Below are 25,974 nucleotides of genomic sequence, written 5' to 3'. Positions count from 1 at the left end.
CCAGTCTGTAACAGTGCTCTCTGCATGGTCTGCTCACAGTGTGCCAGTCTGTAACAGTGCTCTCTGCATGGTCTGCTCACAGTGTGCCAGTCTGTAACAGTGCTCTCTGCATGGTCCGCTCACAATGTGCCAGTCTGTAACAGTGCTCTCTGCATGGTCTGCTCACAGTGTGCCAGTCTGTAACAGTGCTCTCTGCATGGTCCGCTCACAGTGTGCCAGTCTGTAACAGTGCTCTCTGCATGGTCTGCTCACAGTGTGCCAGTCTGTAACAGTGCTCTCTGCATGGTCCGCTCACAGTGTGCCAGTCTGTAACAGTGCTCTCTGCATGGTCCGCTCACAGTGTGCCAGTCTGTAACAGTGCTCTCTGCATGGTCTGCTCACAGTGTGCCAGTCTGTAACAGTGCTCTCTGCATGGTCCGCTCACAGTGTGCCAGTCTGTAACAGTGCTCTCTGCATGGTCCGCTCACAGTGTGCCAGTCTGTAACAGTGCTCTCTGCATGGTCCGCTCACAGTGTGCCAGTCTGTAACAGTGCTCTCTCCATGGTCCGCTCACAGTGTGCCAGTCTGTAACAGTGCTCTCTGCATGGTCCGCTCACAGTGTGCCAGTCTGTAACAGTGCTCTCTGCATGGTCTGCTCACAGTGTGCCAGTCTGTAACAGTGCTCTCTGCATGGTCCGCTCACAGTGTGCCAGTCTGTAACAGTGCTCTCTGCATAGTCCGCTCACAGTGTGCCAGTCTGTAACAGTGCTCTCTGCATGGTCCGCTCACAGTGTGCCAGTCTGTAACAGTGCTCTCTGCATGGTCCGCTGACAGTGTGCCTGTCTGTAACAGTGCTCTCTGCATGGTCTGCTCACAGTGTGCCAGTCTGTAACAGTGCTCTCTGCATGGTCCGCTGACAGTGTGCCAGTCTGTAACAGTGCTCTCTGCATGGTCCGCTCACAGTGTGCTGGTCTGTAACAGTGCTCTCTGCATGGTCCGCTCACAGTGTGCCAGTCTGTAACAGTGCTCTCTGCATGGTCCGCTCACAGTGTGCCAGTCTGTAACAGTGCTCTCTGCATGGTCCGCTGACAGTGTGCCAGTCTGTAACAGTGCTCTCTGCATGGTCTGCTCACAGTGTGCCAGTCTGTAACAGTGCTCTCTGCATGGTCTGCTCACAGTGTGCCAGTCTGTAACAGTGCTCTCTGCATGGTCTGCTCACAGTGTGCCAGTCTGTAACAGTGCTCTCTGCATGGTCCGATCACAGTGTGCCAGTCTGTAACAGTGCTCTCTGCATGGTCCGCTGACAGTGTGCCAGTCTGTAACAGTGCTCTCTGCATGGTCTGCTCACAGTGTGCCAGTCTGTAACAGTGCTCTCTGCATGGTCTGCTCACAGTGTGCCAGTCTGTAACAGTGCTCTCTGCATGGTCTGCTCACAGTGTGCCAGTCTGTAACAGTGCTCTCCGCATGGTCCGATCACAGTGTGCCAGTCTGTAACAGTGCTCTCTGCATGGTCTGCTCACAGTGTGCCAGTCTGTAACAGTGCTCTCTGCATGGTCTGCTCACAGTGTGCCAGTCTGTAACAGTGCTCTCTGCATGGTCCGCTCACAATGTGCCAGTCTGTAACAGTGCTCTCTGCATGGTCTGCTCACAGTGTGCCAGTCTGTAACAGTGCTCTCTGCATGGTCCGCTCACAGTGTGCCAGTCTGTAACAGTGCTCTCTGCATGGTCTGCTCACAGTGTGCCAGTCTGTAACAGTGCTCTCTGCATGGTCTGCTCACAGTGTGCCAGTCTGTAACAGTGCTCTCCGCATGGTCCGATCACAGTGTGCCAGTCTGTAACAGTGCTCTCTGCATGGTCTGCTCACAGTGTGCCAGTCTGTAACAGTGCTCTCCGCATGGTCCGATCACAGTGTGCCAGTCTGTAACAGTGCTCTCTGCATGGTCTGCTCACAGTGTGCCAGTCTGTAACAGTGCTCTCTGCATGGTCTGCTCACAGTGTGCCAGTCTGTAACAGTGCTCTCTGCATGGTCCGCTCACAATGTGCCAGTCTGTAACAGTGCTCTCTGCATGGTCTGCTCACAGTGTGCCAGTCTGTAACAGTGCTCTCTGCATGGTCTGCTCACAGTGTGCCAGTCTGTAACAGTGCTCTCTGCATGGTCCGCTCACAATGTGCCAGTCTGTAACAGTGCTCTCTGCATGGTCTGCTCACAGTGTGCCAGTCTGTAACAGTGCTCTCTGCATGGTCCGCTCACAATGTGCCAGTCTGTAACAGTGCTCTCTGCATGGTCTGCTCACAGTGTGCCAGTCTGTAACAGTGCTCTCTGCATGGTCCGCTCACAGTGTGCCAGTCTGTAACAGTGCTCTCTGCATGGTCTGCTCACAGTGTGCCAGTCTGTAACAGTGCTCTCTGCATGGTCCGCTCACAGTGTGCCAGTCTGTAACAGTGCTCTCTGCATGGTCTGCTCACAGTGTGCCAGTCTGTAACAATGCTCTCTGCATGGTCCGCTCACAGTGTGCCAGTCTGTAACAGTGCTCTCTGCATGGTCTGCTCACAGTGTGCCAGTCTGTAACAGTGCTCTCTGCATGGTCCGCTCACAGTGTGCCAGTCTGTAACAGTGCTCTCTGCATGGTCCGCTCACAGTGTGCCAGTCTGTAACAGTGCTCTCTGCATGGTCTGTTCACAGTGTGCCGGTCTGTAACAGTGCTCTCTGCATGGTCCGCTCACAGTGTGCCAGTCTGTAACAGTGCTCTCTGCATGGTCCGCTCACAGTGTGCCAGTCTGTAACAGTGCTCTCTGCATGGTCCGCTCACAGTGTGCCAGTCTGTAACAGTACTCTCTGCATGATCTGTTCACAGTGTGCCAGTCTGTAACAGTGCTCTCTGCATGGTCCGCTCACAATGTGCCAGTCTGTAACAGTGCCCTCTGCATGGTCCGCTCACAGTGTGCCAGTCTGTAACAGTGCTCTCTGCATGATCTGTTCACAGTGTGCCAGTCTGTAACAGTGCTCTCTGCATGATCTGTTCACAGTGTGCCAGTCTGTAACAGTGCTCTCTGCATGGTCTGCTCACAGTGTGCCTGTCTGTAACAGTGCTCTCTGCATGGTCTGCTCACAGTGTGCCAGTCTGTAACAGTGCTCTCTGCATGGTCTGCTCACAGTGTGCCAGTCTGTAACAGTGCTCTCTGCATGATCTGTTCACAGTGTGCCGGTCTGTAACAGTGCTCTCTGCATGGTCTGCTCACTATTCCTTGACTCGAACCCCCCTCTTTCCAGGACATTTTGCTCTCTTTGGGCAGGATCAAAGAAATGGTTCAGGTTACTGATGCACCCCATTTTATTTTTCCCACCTACTGATCAGTATTACATGTGTATTTAAACACGCATAAAGGTTAGTTAAAAAAATATTCCTTTATTATCACTTCTAAAAAAAAAAAAAGAATTAAACATGTGAAAAATGTATAAATACATCTTTTGTGAAAAAGTGGAACACTAACAGTGAACAAAATAATGTTTTGTGATAAGCAAGTGATCAGTCATTGACCAGTGAAGAGAGTGGAAAATATCAATATAGCCTAATTAACTGGAATCAAATCATAAGCAGCAGATCCTGTGAGTTGCGAGGTGGGGCCGACATAGATCAGATTTGTTGTTCCAGCACATCCCACGTATGCTCAATCTGATTGAGATCTGGGTATTTTGGAGGCCAAGGCAAGACCTTGAACTCTTTGTTAGTTTCCTCAAACCATTCCTGAAGATCTTCACAGCGTGGCAGTGTGTATTACCCAGCTGAAAGAGGCCACTGCCATCAGGGAACACCATTGCCATTAAGGGGATTATCTCTAGGTAGGTGGTATGTGTCGAAGTGACATCCAAATGAATGCCAGGACCCAAGGTTTCCCATCTGAGAGGAGGGGACAGGAGCTGAAAGGGTGGGACAGTGGCTGAGAGAGGGGCACATTGGTTTTAGAGAGGGGGACAGTGACTGAGAGAGGGGGACAGGAGCTGAAGAGGGGCACATTGGCTTTAGAGAGGGCTGAGAGAGGGGGACAAGAGCTAAAAGGGGGGAGGCAGGAGTTGAGGGAGGGGACAGATACTATAGAGGGGGTCACATGGGCTGTTGAGGAGGACACAGGGGCTCTTGTGGGGGACAGTGGCTGAAGAGAGGGCACAGGGGAAGTAGGGGGGCAGGGGTTGAGGGGGGGCAGGGGCTGAGAAGGGGGGAACAGGAGCTGAAATGGGGGGGCAGACTGAGGGGGGAGGGGGTAGGAGCTGGCACATGGGCTGTAAAGGATGGGGACAGGGGGTGTGGTGGGGGCCCAGGTGTGTAGAGGAGTGCACAAGGGTAGTGGTGGAGCTGCTGAATTGCTTTAAAAAAATGGATTTAAAAATAAATACATTAAGAAAGTGTATTCCCCCCTACCTGAAGCCAGAGCCGGTGCAAGGATTTTTGGCTGCACAGGCAAAAATTGATTTTGCCGCCCCCCCTTCCCCACACACACTGGTTCCCTGGATACTGATAGGCATGCAACACTTCCCCTGCTGCTGGAAAAGCCTACAAGAAAGCTCTGGTTAGTGCCACTGACCTACGCCCAGCCATGCATTAACTCTCTCATTGGCTAACAGCGCTTAGCTGAAGCTCTTAACCAATAAGCGAGGTCCTACATGGCTGGGCTTAGCTCAATAACAGGAGTGGTGGCAGCCTCCTGAAAATTAACCCCCTCCCTAAGCAATATTAAATGGACTCTCCAGGCAGAGTCTTTTACTCACCTTGTTCCAGCGCCGGGAGCCTCGTGAAGCCGCCCCCCCTATTTCGTCAAAATGACGAAATAGGCAGGGGCAAGCAGGGAGCAATCAGACGCTTCCATTTGGAAGCGTCATTGCTCCCTTGTGCGCATGCGCGGCTTCGCCACACATGCGCACATACTTCAGGGGGGCGGCCGCCCTCTGAAGTCCTGAGCCCACTACCGCGCATGAGATGACTGACAGCTCAGCTTGCGGTCTTTGCCCGCCACCCACCTCTGCTGACAGGCTGGAGAGAGAAGGCGCGCACACAGTGCCTTCTCTCTCCTGCACACGTCAGACGTATTTTAATAAGTCTGATGTATACGAGGCCTTTTTAGGGCCCTGCATGATAGGAAGTCCCTCTGGTGGCCGTCTGAGTGACGGCCACTGGAGGTATTCCTATCAATCAATGTAAACACTGTATTTTCTGTTCACTGTAATGTGTGTTTACATTAGATTGCCTGCAGGGAGCTATAGATCATACCTGAACAACTACATTAAGCTGTAGTAGTTCAGGTGACTATAGTGTCCCTTTAATAATCACATAGGCCTGCAGTTTGCTCCATGCCTCCCAAAAATTGGAAGTCCTTATTTCTTTGCAATTATACCCTCCAAAACTAAAATTCCATATTTCTCTGCAATGTACCCCTTTCTCCTCAATTCACATCATGACATAGCTTCCCATAGCAATTAGGTCAATTAACCTCTTCCAGGTTCCCTGTGTGCTTTTCCAGCTACTTCTGTTCTACACACTTACACTGCGTGCAGAATTATTAGGCAAATTTGTATTTTGACCACATCATCCTCTTTATGCATGTTGTCTTACTCCAAGCTGTATAGGCTCGAAAGCCTACTACCAATTAAGCATATTAGGTGATGTGCATCTCTGTAATGAGAAGGGGTGTGGTCTAATGACATCAACACCCTATATCAGGTGTGCATAATTATTAGGCAACCTCCTTTCCTTTGGCAAAATGGGTCAAAAGAAGGACTTGACAGGCTCAGAAAAGTTAAAAATAGTGAGATATCTTGCAGAGGGATGCAGCACTCTTAAAATTGCAAAGCTTCTGAAGCGTGATCATCGAACAATCAAGCGTTTCATTCAAAATAGTCAACAGGGTCGCAAGAAGCGTGTGGAGAAACCAAGGCGCAAAATAACTGCCCATGAACTGAGAAAAGTCAAGCGTGCCGCTGCCAAGATGCCACTTGCCACCAGTTTGGCCATATTTCAGAGCTGCAACATCACTGGAGTGCCCGAAAGCACAAGGTGTGCAATACTCAGAGACATGGCCAAGGTAAGAAAGGCTGAAAGACGACCACCACTGAACAAGACACACAAGCTGAAACGTCAAGACTGGGCCAAGAAATATCTCAAGACTGATTTTTCTAAGGTTTTATGGACTGATGAAATGAGAGTGAGTCTTGATGGGCCAGATGGATGGATTGGTAAAGGGCAGAGAGCTCCAGTCCGACTCAGACACCAGCAAGGTGGACGTGGAGTACTGGTTTGGGCTGGTATCATCAAAGATGAGCTTGTGGGGCCTTTTCGGGTTGAGGATGGAGTCAAGCTCAACTCCCAGTTTCTGGAAGACACCTTCTTCAAGCAGTGGTACAGGAAGAAGTCTGCATCCTTCAAGAAAAACATGATTTTCATGCAGGACAATGCTCAATCACACGCGTCCAAGTACTCCACAGCGTGGCTGGCAAGAAAGGGTATAAAAGAAGAAAATCTAATGACATGGCCTCCTTGTTCACCTGATCTGAACCCCATTGAGAGCCTGTGGTCCATCATCAAATGTGAGATTTACAAGGAGGGAAAAAAGTACACCTCTCTGAACAGTGTCTGGGAGCCTGTGGTTGCTGCTGCACGCAATGTTGATGGTGAACAGATCAAAACACTGACAGAATCCATGGATGGCAGGCTTTTGAGTGTCCTTGCAAAGAAAGGTGGCTATATTGGTCACTGATTTGTTTTTGTTATGTTTTTGAATGTCAGAAATGTATATTTGTGAATGTTGAGATGTTATATTGGTTTCACTGGTAAAAATAAATAATTGAAATGGGTATATATTTGTTTTTGTTAAGTTGCCTAATAATTATGCACAGTAATAGTCACCTGCACAAACAGATATCCCCCTAAAATAGCTATAACTAAAAACAAACTAAAAACTACTTCCAAAAATATTCAGCTTTGATATTAATGAGTTTTTTGGGTTCATTGAGAACATGGTTGTTGTTCAATAATAAAATTAATCCTCAAAAATACAACTTGCCTAATAATTCTGCACTCCCTGTACAGTGTAACAGTCACAAAAGACTCACTCACAGATAGGGGCACACAGTCATACACACACTGCCCTCAGTCACACAGTAACATAAATTCACAGAGATAGACATAACAATTACATACAAACATATTCAGTTACAGTCAAATAAAATCACAATCTGAAATATTCTCATACACATTTACAGTGACACTTACACACTCACAGACATACACCTACAGTCACACTCATAGATGCACAAAATCACACAGACACAGACTTACAATTATGCATGCAGGACATGCACATTCACAGTCAGACATTTATACTCTGACACACACAGACAACACACTCACATTCACAGACCCTGATACCCAATCACTTTCATACACCAGACAACACACTCACATTCACAGACCCTGATACCCAATCACTTTCATACACCAGACAACACACTCACATTCACAGACCCTGATACCCAATCACTTTCATACAACAGACAACACACTCACATTCACAGACCCTGATACCCAATCACTTTCATAGACCAAGATACCCACTCACATTCATAGACCAAGATACCCACTCAAATTCATAGACCAATATACCCACTCAAATTCATAGACCAAGATACCCACTCAAATTCATAGACCAAGATACCCACTCAAATTCATAGACCAAGATACCCACTCAAATTCATAGACCAAGATACCCACTCAAATTCATAGACCAAGATACCCACTCACATTCACATACTAAGATACACAGACCACTCACATTCCCAGACCAAGATACCCACTCAGTTTCACACACCAGATACTCACTCACAGTCACTCATGGAGACACACCATGGGTGATCCACCATCAGACCTTGTAGCTCCTCATGCACACTGAGCTCCTGTTGCTGAGAGCTACTAATTCCTTTATGCCCCATAGCGCTCCTCACTGTAACAGGCAGTATGTGTGATGTGGTAGTGTCTACCTGTAGGAGCTGGAGCCAGCCTTCAGAATGGGAGCTTGTTTCCCACTCCCTCGCGGTCTGGTGACATACGTCATGTTATGGGAGGGCTGATACAGAGCAAGGGGCGGAGCTTTGCAGACAGCAGCCAATCAAACCTCTGCAGGGCTGTTACAATGTCTCAGGGAGGCCAGGCTTCCATAGTGTGTCTCCGTACCAGCAGCACTGCCTTTCAAAACAGCGGCAGTGTGTGAGCTGTGAGGGGCGGCTGCTGTGGGCTTAGGGTAGTTTATAGTTGTCCTTTACACTGTCCATGCACTGTCAGAAATATTTAAAAATCCAAGTCTCTGGCCAGGTGCCAGAGATTTGGATTTTTGCGCCCCCCTTCTGTGCCGCCTTATGGACGCGCCGGCCCTGCCTGAAGCTTACATTGGGCCAGGGAGGAATGGGACAGGATCTGGAGCCTGCAGCCAGTGAAGTTGGCTGGCCTCTCCTGATGATGTCAGGAGGAGGGGGCACATAGACATCGAATACCTAGACGCCGCGTTCTGTGCTGAGCGGCGAGGAATGTGGCAACCATCTTGGACCGGTCGCCGCTCTTCTGAAGCTATTGAAGAACACTTGGAAAGCCCATCTCACTAAAGGTAAGTGAAGGACTTGGTGCACTTATAGCCCTTAATGCCCCTACCCCTTAGTACCCCCACCCCTACCCCATGTCATTAATGCCTCTACCCCTAATCCTTAATACCCCTGTTAATACCCCTATCCCAGCACACATAGTCCTTAATACCCCTACCCCATGTCATGAATGCCCCTACCCCTGCACAGTGGTATTAACACTGTAGGGGTAGGGGTATTAAGGATTAGGGGTGGAGGCATTAATGACATGGGGTAGGGGTACTAAAGGGTAGGGGCATTACTACCGAACCTCCTCCCACCATTATCTGACTGATATATACTTACCTTACTACCGAACCTCCTCCCACCATGATCTGACAGATATATACTTACCTTACTACCAAACCTCCTCCCACCGTGACCTGACTGATATATACTTACCTTACTACCGAACTTCCTCCCACCATTATCTGACTGATATATACTTACCTTACTATCAATCCTCCTCCCACCATGATCTGACAGATATATACTTACCTTACTACCAAACCTCCTCCCACCGTGACCTGACTGATATATACTTACCTTACTACCGAACTTCCTCCCACCATTATCTGACTGATATATACTTACCTTACTATCAATCCTCCTCCCACCATGATCTGACAGATATATACTTACCTTACTACCAAACCTCCTCCCACCGTGACCTGACTGATATATACTTACCTTACTACCGAACTTCCTCCCACCATTATCTGACTGATATATACTTACCTTACTACCAAACCTCCTCCCACCATTATCTGACTGATATATACTTACCTTACTACCGAACTTCCTCCCACCATTATCTGACTGATATATACTTACCTTACTACCGAACTTCCTCCCACCATTATCTGACTGATATATACTTACCTTACTACCGAACTTCCTCCCACCATTATCTGACAGATATATACTTACCTTACTACCAAACCTCCTCCCACCGTGACCTGACTGATATATACTTACCTTACTACCAAACCTCCTCCCACCGTGACCTGACTGATATATACTTACCTTACTACCGAACCTCCTCCCACCATTATCTGACTGATATATACTTACCTTACTATCAATCCTCCTCCCACCGTGACCTGACTGATATATACTTACCTTACTACCAAACCTCCTCCCACCATTATCTGACTGATATATACTTACCTTACTATCAATCCTCCTCCCACCGTGACCTGACAGATATATACTTACCTTACTACCAAACCTCCTCCCACCATTATCTGACTGATATATACTTACCTTACTACCGAACCTCCTCCCACCATTATCTGACTGATATATACTTACCTTACTATCAATCCTCCTCCCACCGTGACCTGACAGATATATACTTACCTTACTACCAATCCTCCTCCCACTATGATCTGACAGATATATACTTACCTTACTACCAAACCTCCTCCCACCATGATCTGACTGATATATACTTAGAGATAAAAAAAAAGAAAACGCTCAACGCGCGTTTCGAAGTGTTCAAAACGCAGTCGTCAGGACAGGCTCCTGACGACACGTTTTGAACACGGCGAAACGCGCGTCAAGCGTTTTCTCTCTTTTTTAAAAAAAATCTCTGCACTTGGTAGCACTTTTCTATTTTTGTTACCACTATGGTTATTGATTTTTAGGTGTTTATTTATGTATAACTTTAGTAGGGAGAGTTGGTTCAGGTAGACACTAGTGGTCAGACCACGGTGTCGAGGTAACTCTTAGGGTGAATTGAGAGATTTATTTATTTATTTATTTTTTGTGTGAGGCTTTTCATCTGCGTTTAGACCAGATTACCTGGCCCCTTGTTCTCTGGGGACCCTGTGCCTTTTCTCTCTCCCTAACCTCATTTACACTACCTTCCCGTCAGTCGGACACTAGGGGAACTGGAACTTAGATGCTAGTTAGTACTCCAGACAATTGATCCCCTGTGCACCGTTTAGTAGATCTCCCTTCTTTCTCAAGTTATGCTTTTTGTTTGTGTAACCCTTTTTATCCTTAGATTGATTAAAGGTAGGGCCCCCCTTCCTCATTTCTTATACAGTAGCGCTCTCCTGATGTTGGTTTCCCCTTGTGGGACTCTATACATCACCTACTCCTATTTCCTACATAATTTGGAGGGTTACCCCCTCATTGGAGCTCCCTATTAGGTGGTTACAGTGGTGCAGCTCATGAGCCCTTGACTTGTATCCGGACTCCTGACCTGCACTCTGTTTACTTTATTTCTCCATTTTGTCAGATATATACTTACCTTGTACCCCTGTGCCTCCGCTCACCAGATTCTAGCGTTTTCTCTCTCCATGGTTTCTTGACCGAGTAATCAATTATCTTATATTTCAGGGGTAGGTTACCTTTTAGGCAACTGTGCCAAAACAAGATCTTAAAGTCCCTTGGTGTGCTAGCTCTATTTTTTATTTTATTTTGTTGTGTATGTTGCCATATTCTACTTGTGTTATTTATGGGTGCTACAGTTGCTTTGTAGTGTTGTATTTGTGTGTATGTGGGCTGTTATATTGTATATGTTTCTCAGTAATTTGTGGTATTCTGTATGGTACCAATCAATGTGGTTTATGTATGGGGGCTACTTGTGGAATTTTTGTGTGTGTTGACAATATGTCACATTGTGTGTTTGGTGGTGTGTGTATGTGTGGGGCTGCTTGTGGTATTGCGTGTGAGAAACTGCTTGTGGGGTTGTCTGAGTGTATGTGGATTGTTAGTGGTGTTTGTGGGGCCTGCGTGCTTTTTTGTGTGTGCTGTTTGTATTTGTATGAGGCGGGGGCTTCTTCTCTGTGTATATCTAGCAGTCACAGAGTCTTCTCTGTGTATATCTTGCAGTGGGGACCGGGCTGGCAGGGTAAAGGTCAAAGGCAGGAGCTGTGATAGGTGCTGCAGACTGCTCTACTCCAGTGCGGATTCCGGTTTACAAGTGCTGGGACGACTTGATATGAGATCACTTCCTCTATGTGCTGCAATGCCTAAATTGAGGATTGTCCCTCACCATCACCTGCAATCATCCACTGGGACTCCTGATAGGCTCTGTCTCTGGCAGTCTTGAGTGCCGTGCAAAGACACCTCGATTGCCATTTAAGGCACATGTGTCATAGGTTGTTGACCCCTGTTATATTTAAAGCCGGAAACCTGCACATAACATCCCCAGTAATCAGATTCCGTGGGCACTTTCTCCACGAAACCTGATTTTAAAGCAAATTCAATATATACACAACATGCTTCCACTCTCATAGCGGTATCAGGAATATACATTAAACCTTTTCTCCTGCAGGTCCTGGGGGTCCGGGGTAACCTTTAGGACCCTATAAAATAAAGGAACAATGGTACAATGAAAACAATATGACTACAATACATTCAAATTAATGAAGCCTGACTCACACTCCCTTTACAGAGTATGCTTGCAGTGGGTCTAATGCATTTCTAAAAATGATCCTCACATAATGAATCCTGTCCTGTAGTATGCAGTATGTCCCAATTTTGATATAGCAGTAAACTAAACTGGGATGACTGGAACCTAAAATAGGAACAAACACACCTAAATGTGGATAGTTGGAAGGTTTGCATGTGTTTTTTTTTATATAATTGCAAATGTCTGAGAGTATTCATATTGTCCCCTGGAAAGCAAGGCAGCTGAATAGCACAAGGGATTTTCTAGACCCGGATGCAGATTGAACAGCACTATCCTACACAAATTCATGTTACTCCCTGAATTGTACTGCTAGACCACAATGCTCAACAATGAGGATCGCAAGAAAACTAGCCAAATGTTCTCACCTGCTGTCCACGAGGGCCGGGATCACCCATGAAACCTACTGGACCTTGATCCCCCTACATTGCACAAGACAAAAAAAATAGGTTCGTTATACAAATATGAGCTGCTTTAATTAGACAATTAAATTATACGATGATTTGAAATGTTCTATAGTTTTATGTTTAAATATAAATTCTAAGACTATATCTCAGTTCTATGGGAGAGACGGACATTGTTGTGTCTCCTTCTGATGTTTACGATAGGCCAAAGATCCGACATTTAACATGTTATTTGAGGAATGTTAGAATATTTAGAACAGATGAGAAAACCCTTACTACCTATAAAGTTATTAACTGGAACTTTTATAAGGTAGAAATGACTACTGTTTAGATTTGCAGTCATATGATCGGAGAAATCGATTATTTTATATTAAAATAAGAAAAACTACCCAGTCTCAGAACACAGAAAATGCATGACTTATACATCCTGAGAACAAAGCTGCTCGATATAAATATAGATAGAAAAGCAATCTGAATGAATAATGATAATTACCTTCTCACCACGTGACGCCTGGCCAGGTGACAGCCCTGGGTCTCCTTTTGGACCCTGTTAAATAGATTAAAAGAAGTGTGGCATTAATTCATAGAAAGGTCCGATCCACTGCCACTAATAACACAAATACTGCAACTTCATCCTCTCTCACACATGTTAATCCCCTATTGGCCATTAACGTTATTTACAGCCATGTAGATGTGAAACTTCCTACTGCTGGGTACTCATTTTCTGGGTTGCCTTACTTATATTAACCCAAGGTCAAAACTACCTCCAAAAAAACAACAGCCTGTAGCAGATTAATTCCCCTTTTGTTCGCTTGTACTTACCCCCTTGCTCGTTTCCCGAATGGATAGTGTGTGGTCCCCTTTTTATACATCCCTGAACACCAACCACCCCTGACTGTTAACCGCAATTAAGTCATTAACTCAAGTGCTTTCCCTGGCCATTTTGTCTCCCAAACACAGGCAGTGGTACATGGTTGATAAACGCCTGCAGTTATTTTCGGCAGGGCCGGCGCTTCCTATAAGGCGAACTAAGCAGCCGCCTAGGGCGCCATATAGGAGGGGGCGCCCTGCGCCCCCATCGCCAGCCCTTTAAATGCTGCAGCCACCTGAGCGCTCTATAAAGAGCACTCAGGTGGCTGCCGCACTGCCTCACCTCCCCTCCCCTGTAGCGTGGCCGAGCTCCTAACCGGTCCGCGGTCCCGGACGGACTGACAGGAAGTGCACACTCAGTGTGCATTTCCTGTCAGTCCGGCCGGGTACAGGAAACAGAAACTCCTGTACCTCGGCCACGCTAAAGGTTGAGTTTGTGCTGAATAAATCAGTTGTACTCTCAGAAAAGTGGGCTGTCCAGTTACTGGGGAGGGATAGAGCTATTCACTTCACAGCGCCTTGATTCCAGAGTTCCTGTCTTCACAGATCCAGCAAAAGAGAGTCCTGGTCAGGACTAGCAATCAGCTACACTGCCTACACCTTCCAACATTTAACACAGACTGAAAGGGTCCCTTTAATTTTAGGGATGTGAGTGGGGGTTTGACAAGAGGCTGGCTTGTTCTGGGTGCGAGTGGAGCTGTGGCCAGGGGCTGGGCTGTTCTGGGTGTTAGTGGGGGTGTAACCAGGGGCTGTTCTGAATGTGAGTGGAGGTGTGGCCAGGGGCTGGGCTGTTTTGGGTGAGTGGAGGTATGGCCAGAGATAGAGCTGTTCTGAGTGTGAGTAATTTATAAGAAGAACAATGTATCTTACTGACACAAACTGATTTATTTATTGTGGTTTAAAGATACCTTACTGGGATTATTGTTATACACTCAGACACACCAACAATGCGGAGCTCCTAGAGAAGAGGGACATTAGATAGAAAAGAGGGACAGAGATTTGGGCCCAAAATGGGGACTGTCCTTTCTAAACAGGGACACTTGGGAAGTATGCTACACCAGGTCTTGACAAATCCCAGACGCCAAGTTGCCATGGCGACTCGGAGTTTTGTCAGCCCATTCAGTCCCCTAGGTTGCTGTCTGAGTGAGAATAGAGGCGGGCAGGCGGCCATCTGAGAGCGGATGCAGGGAGCTGGCTCAGTGAGAGAATAAGCGGCAGGGGTGGGGCGGCTCAGGGAGAGCGGCAGCTATCCTGGTCTGGTCTCCTGCGTGTCCTACAGTGATGCCAGGAGATAGAATGTGACTCCACTCTGGCCCCAGAATCACTAAACAAACAGTGTGTGAGGGAGCAGAGCAGGAAGATGATAGCAGCCCCACTGGACCCCAGGGAAAGCCAAACCACTTCATTTCCACCCAAAGGCTGGGAGGACACATTAAAATATTATTATTGTGTGTGATAAAATGTATTGCAGTATTAGTGTTTGTGTGTCAAATCAGTGTGTGTCTGTTTAGGTGATTGGTCCCCTCCAATCACATAGGAAAGGTGTTTTTACTCACCTTTTTTCCCATGTCATGTCAGTCTCGCCGCAGCTTCCCCACCTCCATTGCGAAGATCATCAATCTTCATGATCTCAGCCAATTTAATGCTTTCACACAGGAAAGCATCTCCTCATAAAGATGCATTGAATTAATGTATCTCTTTGGGGCATGTGACAGAACACCCTGACACTTATTAAACTTTCCAGTTCCAGTTAAAACCATGGTTGTTCGGTTATCGAACGAAGACCGTTTTTCCCTTCTATACCTCCCAAACTCAGATCACCCCCTGGCTCATTAACCTCAAAGAACCCATTAACTTGAGTGCTCTTCTGGGTGGCCATTTTTTATTGCGACTGCAGGCAACAGTACTTTGACATCGAATGCATGGAACAGAAATCAGGCACGCTAACTTGTGCTTTTCAGGAAAATGACTTATACGGACAAAAGGAACATTCGCTCCCTAGAGCCAGGGGGAGCATTCGGTTTTATATAAAAGTTCACCGGCCGCAGCCTATTTCATCATGGAACTATTTTTGACTACAATCTTGTGGCCGACCGGTCAAAACTTTACCGTGATGGAGATTCCATTCCACCAAACAGATCCGGGCACTATTTGGACAACTTGGTTGCTCGCATCTGGGCTATTAGGAGATATAAGACTTGTTGGGTTCCTTTGGAAATTGAGTATGGTTTTAAGTTATTTTCTGTGTGGTTCCCTGTAACGAGTTTGAGTTACCGGTCTTTGACTCAATTATCTCCCAGACACAGGGATGTCTGGGAGAGGTTTGTATTTCTTTGCATGGAGACCCTGTAGCGAAGTGCTGGTATACACAGCTATTCTCCACTTAAGATCCCAGTGAGGCTCAGGAACAAGTATTATAGATCCAAAGAGTAGTAATTCCAGCAGGCAAAATAATTCAACAATATCCCAACAGTAACTGGACGACACACAGCATCAAGAGCAGAACTGAAATCTTTAATCACACAACCTTCTTATAAAGGGTTCTCCCTTGCAAGGGAGGGAGTTACAGTTATTAGTACATTATCCAATAGTACAGTAGTTACCTCCCATACCTCTCCTCCCCTCAGTGTGACACATAATCCACTTATAACTTACATACTTTTACCCCGATTCTGGATGTACCCCAAAACAGCCTGGTACAGTTATTTAAATGGTATCCCCTGGTAGCCCTGATCTGGGTGACTAACATATCCAAAATTCACCCAGATCGGACCAGGGGTTCGGGCGTTAGGTGGAGGGTGTAATTTGACCGACCGCACACGAGGTGGTATCCGAAAAGGGTTCCATGCATTTTGGCCCTGCGGTCGGTCTTCGTTCGGGAGATAAAATACATAGAAAATACTGCCATCCACGTTTAACTTTCCCTTCATACGAATCCCCTCGTACCTTAAAACTACCGAACGGGGTTTCGATTAAACTTCCCGTTCGGGAGTTATGGAGCTCTGGAGGTCTCAGCGGTGTTCGGGTAATCGAGTGTCCGATTTGAGTTCCAGACACTCGACGACCAAACACCGCTGAGATTTTCATGCGTAAGATGGCCGCCGCCACGTGTACGCATACCGAATGTCGGCCACCCAGATACATCCATAAAGGGCCTATTAGCTTGCGGTCAGAGAAGTGTGAGCACTTAATAGCCGACACACTTCTCTCAGGGGTGGTCCATTAGTTCGGTAGTTTCCATTTGTATAGGGTACGGATGGAAACTACCGAATAACATACAATTAATGCATATAAGTACCATAACGATGGGGAAAAGACCACACGAATACAATAACAAATACAGTCACATAGGAATGTTACAGGACAGGCTTAATACATTCCGCTACAGACCCCATGCTGAGGGTCTATGTATAAATTGAGTGTGTCTTGCCCTGAATAAACAAGACTACTCCCAGCATTAAGTCTCAGCTAATGTCTGGAGGAAAAAGCTATATCACTATATCTGGCTATAATAACTGGAGACGACTGTGGCGGACTGCCTGGCACCCCAAATGGGTACCTCCGCCAATCGCTAACCGAAATAATTACCGAAGTAGTGGAGCTTGTTCCCCTCATCCAGATAAATGATTCCACCTGACAATGTTCTTCTAGGATCTACAGAACCGAACGCAGGTGATGATGGAAGTCCAGCAGTGTTCGGGAGTTTCAGTGTCTGATTTTAGTTCCATGAACTCAACGACCAAACACCGCTGCCTGTGTTCATGCAAATAAGATGGTCGCAGCCTCGTAGTCATTCATACGAATTGTGGCAACCCAGACCAACAATTAAAACACTGAGGTGAGAATCGTTACCAGGTGTCAATAGGGTTTAACAAGCTCCCAGGTGGTCCATGGTTCGTGCGTCTGTTCGGTTCCCAAACAGTATAAAAAGACATGAACAAAGTCTTTTAACAGGGTTTTTGCAGGGCCCATAGTCTTTGGACAGAGGCTAGCCAGCAGGCCCCTCCAGGAACATGTGGCAGAGGCATTTCTGCCACAACAGCGCTGACTGAGATCCTGGGAAGGGGAAAGGACATCCTTGGCGGTGAGACTCATGTCCTGACCCGAGTGACCGACACATCTGGTGGCAGTGGTAGGAAGATCCTTTTCCAAGAGTGAATGCAAAGCCCGGAGATAATTACGAGTTGACTAATGGAGAGCAGCTACGACCGTCTAAAGAGGTCCACGCTAAAAGACTTGCTGGAAAGTCGGTGGCGAAGCACCAATAATCGAGCTAAGAGAGTCGTGGTAGTGGAGCTCATGGAGCTGGACAGAGCCAACCCTACCTCCAAGACAACCTACAAATTCAGAAAAAAAAACGAACAGATGCGGGACGTTCTGGCTCATTTGGCCTTGTTCTGGCCAAACCCCCCTGCCGAAGTGATCCTAAAGATAATTGGCAGATGCAGATGCAGAGGCTCGAGTGAAGAGGGATTATTAACTACAGCAAAATACAGCATAACCCTATAGCTGAGAACATTTCCCCACAGCCAGAAAAGAAAGAGATACCCTTAACATAATTTAAATTGTTCCAGGAGACTGACATTTATGGGTACCTTGCAGATTTTGAGCAGCAGTTCGCCCTACACAAGGTGTCAGAAGAAGACTGGGTGCCGATTCTTGCTGGGAAACTATCCAGAAAAAGCTTTTTGGGCCATACCAGATGGAGAGATTTACAATTATGACCGAGTAAAAGCCCTGCTGACCCACTATGCAGTCACCCCTAAAGCCCACTGCAGGAGGTTCAGGGAATTGAGGAAAAGCGAGTTGGCATGCCGTCTCCACCGAGCTGCCTCTCACTGGGTATCCAGATGGCAAGTTGTGTTGATTGAGGATATACTACAACTTATACTTATTAAAAAAATTCTAATGTAATTAATACCGACCTCCGGGAATGGATCCGAGATAGACAACCCCGTACCCTCCCCGAAACCGCTCGGTTGGCTGATGAATATACCGACACCAGGAAAACCAAAAGGGGCCTTGTGAGACCAATGCCCCGAACAGAGGCTGTTTCCGCTGCGCTGACTCAGCCACAAAATACCTACCATGGACCACAAGGTCGCCATACTCCACCAGCCAAGGCAGGGCCCTGATGTTTCCGGTGCCAGCAAGTGGGGCACGTTAGGAGCAACTGTCCGCTGAAACCTCCATTACCATCCTGGAACAGTTCTAGCCCTACAGCACCCAGGGCCATAGCTCCCTGCCTAGAGGCTGAAAGATCACACCCCTGGAGTTCTTCCAATAGTATATCGTAGGAATTCTGGGGGGTTCTACATGAAGTGTATCCAGTTCAAGAAGCCACCATGGACAACTGGCAACAACATCAGCAACTGGTCCTAGTGAATGGTCAGACGGCTCGTGGACTTGGGGATATGGGAGCTACCTTGACTTTGGTGCAGCGACATTTGGTTCGGGACACCGAACAGACTGGACAATCTGTTGTCTTTCGGGTAGCCGGCGTGGCTATCTACAGGTTACCCACTACCCGTGTCTACTTAGACCTCTTACTTCAGCTTATGTTACCCGTTGCCCTGCAGAAGCTCATCCAGTCACCACACAACTGCAAGCCCGGACTGCGTAGGCTAGCTCGCGTTCTGAGGAGATCCAGGTAAGAGAAGATTCCCCTACCCCAACAGTTGAAATAGCCAAGTTGTCAAGGGATACCCGGGAGGAGTTTAGGAGGGAAGTGAGGGAAGACCCCACACTTCAGAAAAATAGAACACAGGTGTGGCGGGACCGCTGGCTGTCCATGAATTGCCCTCTTCTTTATTCGTAGATTCGCTTTTATAAAATGTGTGTTTCCTCATGTACTTTTATTTTATTAGTGTAATATGCCTTTTGACCGTGGGGGGTGCATGGGAACATGAGGAACACCCCGGTGCTCCATTAGAACTTTCCCACCAATTAATCAGAACGTTCGCACTTGCAACATAGGTGTGAAACCGCTGGGGAAGTGATTAATGAGCGCTCCCCTGTGTGGCCGCCATGGGCACATTCCCCTGGGTGACCACCAGGGTGAGCATTCGGATCCCGAACAGGGACGCTTCCCTTGCGGGGGCTTCGCAATAGGACTCCAGGGATGGGTACCTGATGTTGGTGGGGATATATTCTGGGGTACTGGTGGTCAGGATCACCCTAACCTACTCCTAAAGGAGCCATAATCACTGTTCCCGTCACCTGGGGCTGCAAGGCCAGGCTCGTAGCTGCCCAAAGAGCAGTGGAGGCAGCCATCGGAGAGAGGCGTGAGCCCCAGCGGGGACTCTGGGGCCTTGAGTCGGCTTTTTTAATGTGTGTATCTATTGTCCAGTTGGTATCTCCCAGAGAGGAAGATGGTTATCTGCTGTAAGCCATCCCCCATCAGCCTGGGACTGAGGAATTTGTACTGTGCATAAAAGAAGCCTGTTTTCAATAAAGATTACCAGAGTTGTAACTCTAGAACTGTGTCTCGTCCAGTTACTGGGGGGAAATGGGTTGTGACAAACTCCCCTTTTTTAGGGAGTTTGCCATGAGTTTTTGGAGGGACCTGCTGTGCCTCTTCCACTTGCCCTTTTTCCTGTCCTATTGTTCTCCAGCAGGGCATTGTCCCAGGGACACTGCCAGACCAGTTTAAACTGGCTGCTTTGTCCCTCCTCAATCTTTCATCAGCTCTTGCTATTGTCTGACCCCACCCTTCCTTGTACTATAGGGCACTTTTAACATTGGACATAGACCGGCTGCACAGCCTAAATCTGTGGAACTATTTGGGGCATGAAAGCCATGCTTGCGGTCGGTCAAATGTGACTTCCATAAAACTTTTGAACCCCTGCTCTGATCTGGGTGATTTTTGGATATGTTGTTCACCCAAATGAGGGCTATCCCGGGGTGTATTTGTGGGGATGCATGGTGTTTTGGGGTGTTTTCTGTGTTTTGGGTAAAAGTTTATGTTTTCTGCCTGTAGTAATTGAGTTAGTCCATTGTGTTTGTTAATTGTATCACAGGCAGAGGGGAGGGTTTGTGTACAGTAACTGGGAGTGTTCAAATGTAAAAACCACGTGGGCGGTAACCTTGTGGGGAAATATTGTATAAAAGCTGTATCATTAAACCTTTCCACTTCCCCCTGAATCTAGAGTCCTGTCTTTTATTAGGGGGGATCTGCTACAAGGGATTTCTATGCTCTTCATACTCCTTTGCTATAATCACTAAGCTCTTCTAAGAGCTTGTTCCTGTTCCTGCTTCGCTCTCTGTGGAAAGAGAGGTTCACCCACTGGAACCTGGAGCCTTGTCGTAGGTCCAGGGTGGGTAGGAGATGGTGAGACCCCAACCAAGCTGCGGCGGTACGTGGGGTCTGCAGTGCTTATGGTGTCAAGTGGAGTGCTCGGAGCATCTTTTGGTGGATCCAGTCGGGTGCCAGGTGATCCGTTACATGGGTCTCTTTGTATTTTAAATGGTTCCTGATCAGCTGAAGGAAGGGATTTAGCGGGAAGACACAGAACAGGGGGGCTAGAGAGGGAAAGATTTACCTGGGATCAGGGCAGACTATATCGAGTAAAAGAGACCCCAGCACAGAAGCACCAGCTTCTAGGCATACGCCGGGCCTCTTATAGGGTGACACAAACTTTTTCTGGCCTGGGACAGTACTGCCAGACATGTGATGTTTGCCAGCAAGTAGGGAAGAACAGGGACCACCCCAAGGCTCGGCTTCAAAGAGCAGTATAGCAGTATAAATCACCCAGATCGGTTCAGGGGTTTGGGATTTCCATGGAAGTCATAATTTGACCGATCGCACACGAGGCTCCTGCCCAAAACAGTTCCAGAGAATCAGGGCTTGCGTTCGGTCTAGTTCAGTAGTTTAAAAACCAAACAAACTACCGAACATATTCAAGAGTCTTACCCTGAAGCTTTTTCAACTTGTTCGTGGGAACGTTTCCACCGAACGTTGCCCTTTTAAGTTGTGTAGAACCATACATAGGTAATCCTGGGGGCAGCCCTAAGCCATGCTGGCTCCTAGATTCCAAGCAACTTTGTCAAGCCCTGTGCTTCACCACTCATACTATCAGAATCCTCTCTGGTCCATATACTTTTACTAATAAGTCAAATATCTTCTCTCGGGATAGCACTACTTGTTGGTCTGTCTCATATATTAATTAATTAATACCATGGGTGTTATTCAGGCTATTCCAGCCTATTTATTTACCCTCTCTGTGGCTTAGAACATCAGGCTTCTACAGGTACTACTCTATCTGCTCTGCCATACACAACCTAACTCAGGTGCCTACTTGTCCCATCCCCACTAAAAGGTACCACAAGTATCCCAATATGTGCACCATCTTCATGGACTTCCATCATAAATGGTGGGAACAGGTGCTTTTTTGACAGTTTTGGAATGTCATTTTCTGCTATTTCTGATAACACCTTTCATCTGGCCTAGAGTTAGATCACTGAAACTACAAATTTAGTGTCCTATTGTTGGCCATATTCTCTCTCAATTATATTTAACAAAAACACTTGTTTTCTAATATGGAGTAAATGTTTCAACTACTTACATAGACTCCCCTCAGGTCATCTTACTAGAACAGCCCCCGTTTCTTAACATGGGATATTGAGGGTTTAAATTATCACATAAGCAGGAGAATATACCAGCTCACATCAATAAATTAAAACCTGACAGTTTCCGAGCTAGACTCCTCAAACTGCCTTAAGGCATAACGGATAGAGGAATGTGTTAGGTCACAGTATTCCTGTAAAACTGGGGCACATGAATCCTCCCAGCTCCTCTCCTCCCCCCACAACCCTGGGGGTAGAAATTCACTGATCTCAGTATCACAATACCATGTTACTCTGACGTTATTGAATATTTATCACTAAATGACTAAATGCCTCCTTTACAATGACATGACCAGGGTTACAGTAGCCTAGGGCAGAACACAAGCAACCCACTCCCCAAGTACCCTCCTCCCCTGAGCCCACACACACCCTGTTTCTCTGGTTGCAATGCTAATTCAACACAAACAAATACTAAAGTATTTATTCATAAAAAATAAACATTTCCTAATGAATTTCAGAGTCCATGGAAGTCTGGTTTGGGCAGGTCAGACTGAGCTTCTTGGTCATGGACTGTGACCCTAATAAGCACATGGTGACTTAGACATAAGTGGGGAATTGAAAGACAAGAAAGGGAGTTACCCATGAATCTGCCATGCCCCCCCCCCCCCTCTCAAACTCCAACCTCCCCCATATGACCCCACTATCAGGGGGCCACTTTGACGCCCACACACTCCTATAGCAAATCTGTTATCCTCCAGCCCAGGCTAGTTCATGTCACGTTTCTCCCCCCTTCAGAAGGAGATCCCAGACAGGTTGACGCTGAAGTTAGTCAGTACATCTAGTCCACCAAGGCAATCACCAAATCGGTAGCCCAAACAAATTGCCCGTGCAAGAGCAGGACTCACCCAGCCGACCTCTGCCTCTCTAGAAGCATATATCTACCACTTGGGAAAAGTGTCCACTGCCCCTTCTCCCTGGAGTCCTCTTAGCAACTGAAAAGAAGGCAGGGTAGCCGGGGCCCCTCTGAAATGGGGTTGGGGATCTGGGCCAACTGTCCAGCATTTATGTGATCCAGGTGTGGAGACCACTCCCCATCCACACCTCCAGGACCAATATCCTCAGGTGTTCATAGGCAGACACCTGCAATGCTCTTATGCTGGAGTAATGGCTGCAACTTTGTTAGTCGATGCTTGAGGGTCCTGCACCACTGAGAGCAGGGCAGAGTGCCGCTACACTGTCTACAACTGCAAGCTCTTCTGTCGGGGGAATGATGTACTCCTCAGGCTCTAGCACCAATAGAAGGCTGTTCTCCCTGTGCTTAAAGGGACACTATAGTCACCTGAACAACTTTAGCTTAATGAAGCAGTTTTGGTGTATAGAACATGCCCCTGCAGCCTCACTGCTCAATCCTCTGCCATTTATGAGTTAAATCACTTTGTTTATGAACCGTAGTGACACCTCCCTGCATGTGACTTGCACAGCCTTCCATAAACACTTCCTGTAAAGAGAGCCCTATTTAGGCTTTCTTTATTGCAAGTTCTATTTAATTAAGATTTTCTTATCCCTTTCTATGTTAATAGCTTGCTAGACCCTGCAAGAGCCTCCTGTATGTGATTAAAGTTCCATTTAGAGATTGAGATACAATTATTTAAGGTAACGGTTGGGGCAGAGGTTGGTGGTCATCTGTCCCGATGCAAGTGCTTCTGCTGAGGTTGTACTCTGCCACTGGAGAGGGAGGCCAACTACCTCCACTTCCTTTATTGGGAACAGCCACTGAGGAGGGAGGTCAATAACCTCCACTCCCTTTGTTGTAATCTGCTGCTCTGGAGGGAAGATCCTCAACAACTCCATCCAGATCACGTTGTGGCGGACCCACTGCCCGTCCATGAATTGCCTGTCTTTACATTGCGTGTGTTTTCCCCATTCTTTCATTTATTGTGCCCGCTCCCCATTTGGGAGGCCTTCCACAAAGGGAATCCATTCACCTCCCAAAAGGGGACTGTGACGAGAGCAATCTCGCCACATTGCATTGGAGAAGCCTGGTTGCCCGCCTGCTGCCTTTGGACTATGGCCCTGGGAGATTGGGCCCTTTAAAAACCGTATGCGGCCCTAACAGAGTGCATGTCACTCATTCTGGCCCTTTAAATACAGTGGGGTCATTCGGTACTTGCCCTGTGTGAGCGGTGATACCCCCAGATAGCTATGCCATGGAGCCCATTCATATAATGAAAGACTATGGGAAAGACTTCAGCTCCATGGCAATTGAACTGTATGTGTGTGGTCTGAGCGCCATTCAATAATATGCGCTCAGACCTAAGCTATCTGGGGATATGTTGCATGTCTTTATTTTATGTAGTAAATGTAACCTTGTGTATTTTATTGTATTTTATGTCTTTTTGCAACCATGTGCTCAATGCTTCCTCACAGCATTCTTTGCCAACATTAAAGGGTCACGCTGCCAAAGGGCTTAAGCACAGACCAGTCCTTGAATGAGACCTGCCTGGGGAGGGACGAACATGGATTCCTCCCAGCATAGTCGACACTGCCCCTGTTTAGCAACATTACCCATCAAGTGACCCTTAGTGTATGGGTCCCCGAGGCGTGTGGGCCCTGGTGCCGCTGCACTAGCAGTAGTTCCACCACTACTTTCCACCCTGTTCTCCCACAGTGGGACAACAATTAAATAAATAAAGCAGAGTTTTCTTTCCCTGTGTCTCAACTGTGCCCCCACGGCAGAGCCCTAATTTAATAATAATAACGTCGGGGGAGGCCCCAGTACTCAGATTTGCAGTGGTTTGCCGTGTTGCCTGGGTCCCTAACGGAAGGCGAGCATCCTCTATGCCATCTGCAGTTAGATTCCAACGGCCATTCATGCACTCTAAGTGAGTCAGCTAACCGCTCTCAGGTAATGAATACAAGTCTGCGCATAGAAATAAAACACTAGTTCTGGGCTGGCCACAGTGACGCTGCCAGTGATGAAGTGTTTATAGTGAAACACTGCACATACAGAATCCTGGCACCATGATCACTTCAAATAACTGGAGTGGACACGACGCCTGGACTAAACCTTTAATGCATTATTAGAATGAATGGTTTCTTACAATCCACATGTGTGCGGACCGTAGAGCAATCAGCGCTGAGAATATGTGGCCAATCACAGGACAGCCCAGGGATTGTCCTTTCATTTGGACTGACCTGGCCAATTGTAGTCAACATAAATAACCAAGTCCTGTGGGAATCAGTTTGGAAAATCGAACGTACATACACATACGCCACATATGTATCTGAAATCAAAACAGATTTTATAATGCACCGATCTTAAAAAAATATGTGTGGACAAAATCCAAACTTATCAAGCAGGCCTGTAGTAGGGATTAAAGAAGGTTTGAAATTAATTCCAGACTTTTATTCCTGTTGTCTGTTGCACACTTTGCAATCAGAGATAAAAACCACAAAACCTCAGGCTATCCTAGCCGTCCAAACATAGCTGTGCTCACAGCAGGCTGAACTTATAATCATCAAAAATTACATCTTATGTTTTTTTCTTTAGAAATAAACTTAAAGCAAGCGTTTTTAATCATCCCATGACAGTATGCAAACTAAGACTGGGATATGAGTACAGTCACGATACACCGTTAAATAGTCAAATTCACCAGCTAATGTAAGCTCTTCTACTCACTGTTTCCAATAATTCCCTTGCCAATTGTAACTGGTGGTGTTTTATTAATAAACAGTAAATACAAATAATATTAACTGAAATAAAATATTTAATGATATGCTATTTTAATGATAAAAGGGAACTTTCTCATGTTCAGCTCAAGGCCCAATGTTAGAAGGCAAATCAATACCACAGTGATATATCCGAATAATCCAGAACTAAAGTCGGTAACGTTTGAGATCTATCTATGTGAAAACCAAGTAAAATGGTAGTATTTTATTGTACACTATATGATAAGGGCTGTTTTCATTTTCACTTTTTACACTGAAATTACATGTTCTTGTTCCCCTCGATGTGTACTCAAAAAACCCTTCTTGTTGTGGACCTTTTAACTGAGCTTCTCATTCCATATGTT

At 46.7% G+C, this 25,974-nt stretch overlaps 1 protein-coding gene across 4 annotated transcripts in view; it reads right to left on the bottom strand.

Annotated features, from left to right (window-relative positions):
- Window positions 1–25,974, bottom strand: part of COL24A1 (collagen type XXIV alpha 1 chain) — an 808,926-nt gene that overhangs the window by 586,076 nt on the left and 196,876 nt on the right. For all 4 annotated transcript variants that reach the window (XM_063427613.1, XM_063427615.1, XM_063427616.1 and 1 more), the window contains 3 exons: window positions 12,960–13,013; window positions 12,431–12,484; window positions 11,914–11,958 (listed from right to left, as the gene is read on the bottom strand). In XM_063427613.1, coding sequence (XP_063283683.1) covers window positions 11,914–11,958; window positions 12,431–12,484; window positions 12,960–13,013 — 153 coding nt within the window. The remainder of the gene's footprint in view (window positions 1–11,913; window positions 11,959–12,430; window positions 12,485–12,959; window positions 13,014–25,974) is intronic.

The sequence above is a fragment of the Pelobates fuscus genome, chromosome 7 (genome assembly GCF_036172605.1).
Source record: "Pelobates fuscus isolate aPelFus1 chromosome 7, aPelFus1.pri, whole genome shotgun sequence".
In the NCBI taxonomy this organism is placed as follows: Eukaryota; Metazoa; Chordata; class Amphibia; order Anura; family Pelobatidae; genus Pelobates; species Pelobates fuscus.
The sequence above is the reverse complement of the archived record's forward strand: the minus strand, read 5'-3'. Positions and strand labels throughout refer to the sequence as shown.